Below are 4454 nucleotides of genomic sequence, written 5' to 3'. Positions count from 1 at the left end.
ACATCAGTGTGAAAACTGCATGTAAATGATACCACAGCATGCCTTCACAACTATTTGACCCCCACCTGTCCATCATTTCACCGAGGTAACAAACAGCGCTGTGTCTGCTCTCTGCATCATAACCACACAGGTGAAAGGATGAGGGAAAAGAGTGAAGAAGGGATGAGGAGCAAGGGATGAAGGCGTGAGGAATGGAGGGATGAGGGTTGAGTAGGGAATAAGGGTGAGGGATGAGAGAATGAAGGGGGACATCTGGGTCATGGATGGATTGATGGGGTGTGATGATAAACCAGTGTGAGATCCAGAATTTTTTCCAGGATCTGGATAAGATTTTGTCATTAGTGGTGGTGAAGCCACAGGCAACTTGGCCCATTTCTGAGACCATCAGAGGATCTTGAGGGGAAGCTTCACTGGCTTGTCTTGGTTTACGAAGTCTTGGTTCAAGTGGACTTAGGAATGAATCTCGTCAAAAGAGGTGGACTTGTCAAGGTTAACTGGACCAGTTAGTCTGGCTGCATGAGAGGTGGTATGTAAGGGTCAAACGAATGGATGGAAATGTCGAGACATGGCTGTATGTCAAGGATAGCGGCTGTTCATTTGTATTTAAGTGTGAGGGTTGAGTGACATGTTCCTTTCTGCGACCAAAGTCTCCGTGCTTTGTACAAAACAGACAAAACAAAACAAATACAGAACTACAAATGCAGTCTGTATAGCAGTGGGCTGAGTATGTAACCCACTGGTCAGAATGATGGAGCTCAGGATGCATAGTCATCAACTCTCAACAACTCTGTGTTGTGTGAACTCTCCCACTGACAGAGGGAGGTGTTGACCACAAGAGGACTTTAAGCACCCACAGCTTCTCTTAGCAGACCCAGAGGAGCCACTGTCCATGTAAACACTACATTCTCTCTCTTCTTGTGTAATCAGTTGTTCGTCCAAGATCATCTTCTCCGTCTCATATAGATCGATGGCGGTATCATAAAGCTACTCTGTAAGTAAAAGGGGGGGGGCAAAATCACACCTGACTCGTCGTCACCACATGTTTCCCTGTGTCCCCTCTAGGGGGCACTGCAGATCTCTGTCTATCAAAATTTCCTGCTCTATAAACAGTTTCTAAAAATATGTTTTGGTGTTTTGCCTAAGCATGACGTTTGTGTGTCACTGTGCAGTCGGTTTGACACCACAAGACTGTTTCCATGTTCATGTGCTAAAGGAAGGAAGTTTCTCTGTGCTCACCTTAAATCTGAGGGTACCATGGATGTACAAGCAAGAATTTGTGACATCGAAACTAATTTGAAAACCAGTCATGGTTCAATATGTATATCACACACATGTGATTTGGAAACGCCTCCAACACACAGACACATACTTTTCAGGGAAGTTGGGACACTTTGTTAAAAGCCATGGCACCCCCCAAACTTGCAAATTAAAGCAAACATCCAAAAACTTGAAAGGAAATGGAATTCAACCAATATGGAAGAAGCTGATTTGCCCCAGCAAGATAGTCTTAAAGCACATAGGAAGGCCTGCAAAGACATAGCAATGTATTACTTGTTATTAATAGAGGAAAATAAGAACAAACCCAGGTTGCTTTCCAGCACTGCTGACAGTCATAACTCTATTGAGCCATGTATTCCTATAGCCCTCAGTCATCACAACTTCTTGAGCTTCTTATTAGGTGTCAAATTCATCACCTCATGTACTAAACCCACGCAACATTGCAAGAATCAGGCACATCCTGTCGCAAAATGATACAGAAAACTAGTCCACACAGTTGTGACTTCCAAACAGGATTATTGAAATTCCTCATGAGCAGGCTGTCCCAATATGTTGCTAAATATTCTCTTAAAGAGCTCATAGTACCCTATTACCCCACTGAAACATCTTGCTCCCAGAATACAGGCTTACTTATGGTTCTTAAGGTTTCCAAAAGTAGAATTGGTGCCAGAGCGTCAGTCCAGGCCAGGGAGGCAGACAGCCTCTCCACCTTTAAGAGTAAGCTTTAAACTTTCATATTTGATAAAGCTTATAGTTAAACCCCAAGTTAGGCTGATACGGTCTTTGACTGCCAGGGGAATAGGTTGTTTGCAGTCATGTGACATTGAATTCAGACGAAGGGTGAGAAGTGAGAAGGTGAGAAGTCTATGACCTCAGTCTGGCTACTGGTAAAGGTCCGGTGAAACACCACTAAGACATGGATCATCTGGAAACAGGGTATTTTATTTACGCTCAGCTGTCTCATGTGAAACCGTTTGGCTGATTTAAAAAGTGCTAGTTGTGTTGCTTGTAGCCATTACTTTAAATCTATCATGTAACAAAATATTCAGAAGAAATAAACTGTGAACAAGCATAATAATTGTAATGGAGGTAAACTGATTGTCTTATGAAGCCTCATATTTCACAGAAACATTTTTGAGGCTAACTGAATGACATACACTGCTCTCACCAGCCAATACGCCTTCAGATGTAGAGGTTTCTTTTTTAGCTTCATTTAGCTCTCAAGCCTGTGTTATGTCCCAAGTTGATGGCTTCTTGAAGAAGGTAAACAAGTTCATAATCATAAGCTTTCTGACGTCACATGACAGGAAAGAAAGTTAGACATCTTTGCTATATCTTTACAACAAATACTGTAATTGTCTGACAGAACACCCTGCATTTTACATGTCTTGAATTACTGTTATGTTGATGTATCTTCAAATGAGGCCATAACTGGTGCGTAAAGTGCCACACAGTTTGGCTCTCTTAGCAGCCAATCAGATGTAACCCATTTTTATGCTGCTGTCTGCTCTTTCACACTTTGCATTTCACAACTTTCAGTTTGGTCAACCTCTGAGACGATGCACCTATATGCGATCCTCTGCGGAGTATGTAAGTCCGTTGATACGACATACATTCAGTGCATGGTTTTAATAATGAAATGTCAGCTTTCGTTTCTATAACATTATATCTTTTTGGCCCAGTTCACCTGTCAGCAGTGATCCAGTCGGCAGCAGTCAAACAGGACACTGGGGTTGTATCCGCCACTGTTGGAGACAATGTGACTTTACATTGCTTCTATGACAGCCAAGCGGCGATGCACTTCTCCTGGTACCGACAAACATTAGGAGGTGGACCTGAGCTCCTGTCCAATATTTATAAGTATGATAAACCATCCAAAGTCTTCCGCTGGATGGAGAAGAACCCTCGTTTCTCTGTGCAAAGGAAGGAAGGCGTGAATCATTTAGACATCTCTGATGTCCACTTCTCAGATTCGGCTACATACTTCTGTGGAAGCTCACACTCCAACACACTGGAATTTGGAGAGGGGGTCTTTCTAAGTGTCAAAGGTATTGTGCTATTATTTCTCTTGACTTTGACTGTGCGACATACAAAGGTTGCTGGAAGTTTCATTTCAAATAACCTGATTTAAGTTTTTTTCACTTGAAGTATAAGCAAAATTGCCAGTTTTCATCTGCTTAGAATGTAAGATCAATCTTATAATGCTTCAACAAGTAAATAAGCACTACAGATTGCATAACACTTGATGGTTTTAGACATATAAACTCTCCAATCAACACCTATCAGTTTGAAACATACTGTTGTTAAGGGCTATTATTTTCAGTGTTAAAGGAGAAGAAGCTAATTCTCAACATTTTTTATGTCTCCAAAAATCAAATATCAGAAAAGCCTTTTAGTTACAATAGATTGTCTGACTGCTTTCCCTGTGGATTGTAGGAGCCAAACTCAAGGAAATAGTGCAGGGACCAGTATCTGACACCATCCAGCCAGGAGGCTCTGTGACTCTCAACTGTACAGTACACACTGGGACCTGTGATGGAGAACACAGTGTTTACTGGTTCAGACATGGGTCTCGCCAAGGAATCCTTCACACACAAGGGGATCAGCGGAAACAGGTGTCTACAACAGGGTCTCGTTCACAGAGCTGCGTTTACCATTTGGAGAAGAAGAACCTGAGCTCCTCTGACGCTGGAACCTATTACTGCGCTGTGGCTTCCTGTGGGGAGATACTTTTTGGTGATGGCAGCAAGCTGCTTGTCGAAGGTGATGTTGACGACACAGCGGCACAGATGAAAATCTTGGTCTGGCTGTCCATCAGTAGAACTGGGATTCTGCTGTTCTTTGTAATCATTTGTCTCTTAGTTTATATCAGTAAGAGCAGGTAAAGTCCCTGATGCAGGGTTTGGCTCAAAATGTTCACTTAGCTCAGAATCTCTGCTACACTGCTAAAAGGTATGACAAATAATAGAAAATGAATACCAATGTCAGATATTCTTAGTTTTGTTTTAAGGCTGTATTACACTTTTCTTCATAAAAGCCACTCTGAAGAAGATATTGTTTGCCTCCTCATCCTTTGTTTTGTAGGGATGAATAATCAGGAGGAGACATAGTTAAAACATGCAATAAATTTATGAACAACAACAACGAAATCATTAAAAACCAAAGCGGTAAAGCAG

The 4454-nt window shown here is 42.0% G+C and overlaps 1 protein-coding gene across 1 annotated transcript; it reads left to right on the top strand.

The window, feature by feature from the left end:
* The first annotated feature begins 2821 nt into the window (after positions 1-2821).
* LOC143317298 (uncharacterized) lies at positions 2822-4163 on the top strand. Its single transcript, XM_076725382.1, has 3 exons — positions 2822-2868; positions 2961-3326; positions 3715-4163. Exons 1-3 carry the CDS (start codon positions 2838-2840, stop codon positions 4161-4163), a joined length of 846 nt encoding a protein of 281 aa, XP_076581497.1. The 5' UTR covers positions 2822-2837.
* The last annotated feature ends 291 nt before the right edge of the window (positions 4164-4454 follow it).

This window comes from Chaetodon auriga, chromosome 24 (assembly GCF_051107435.1).
Source record: "Chaetodon auriga isolate fChaAug3 chromosome 24, fChaAug3.hap1, whole genome shotgun sequence".
NCBI classification, from domain to species: Eukaryota; Metazoa; Chordata; class Actinopteri; order Chaetodontiformes; family Chaetodontidae; genus Chaetodon; species Chaetodon auriga.
This window is presented reverse-complemented; position numbering and strand designations above follow the sequence as displayed.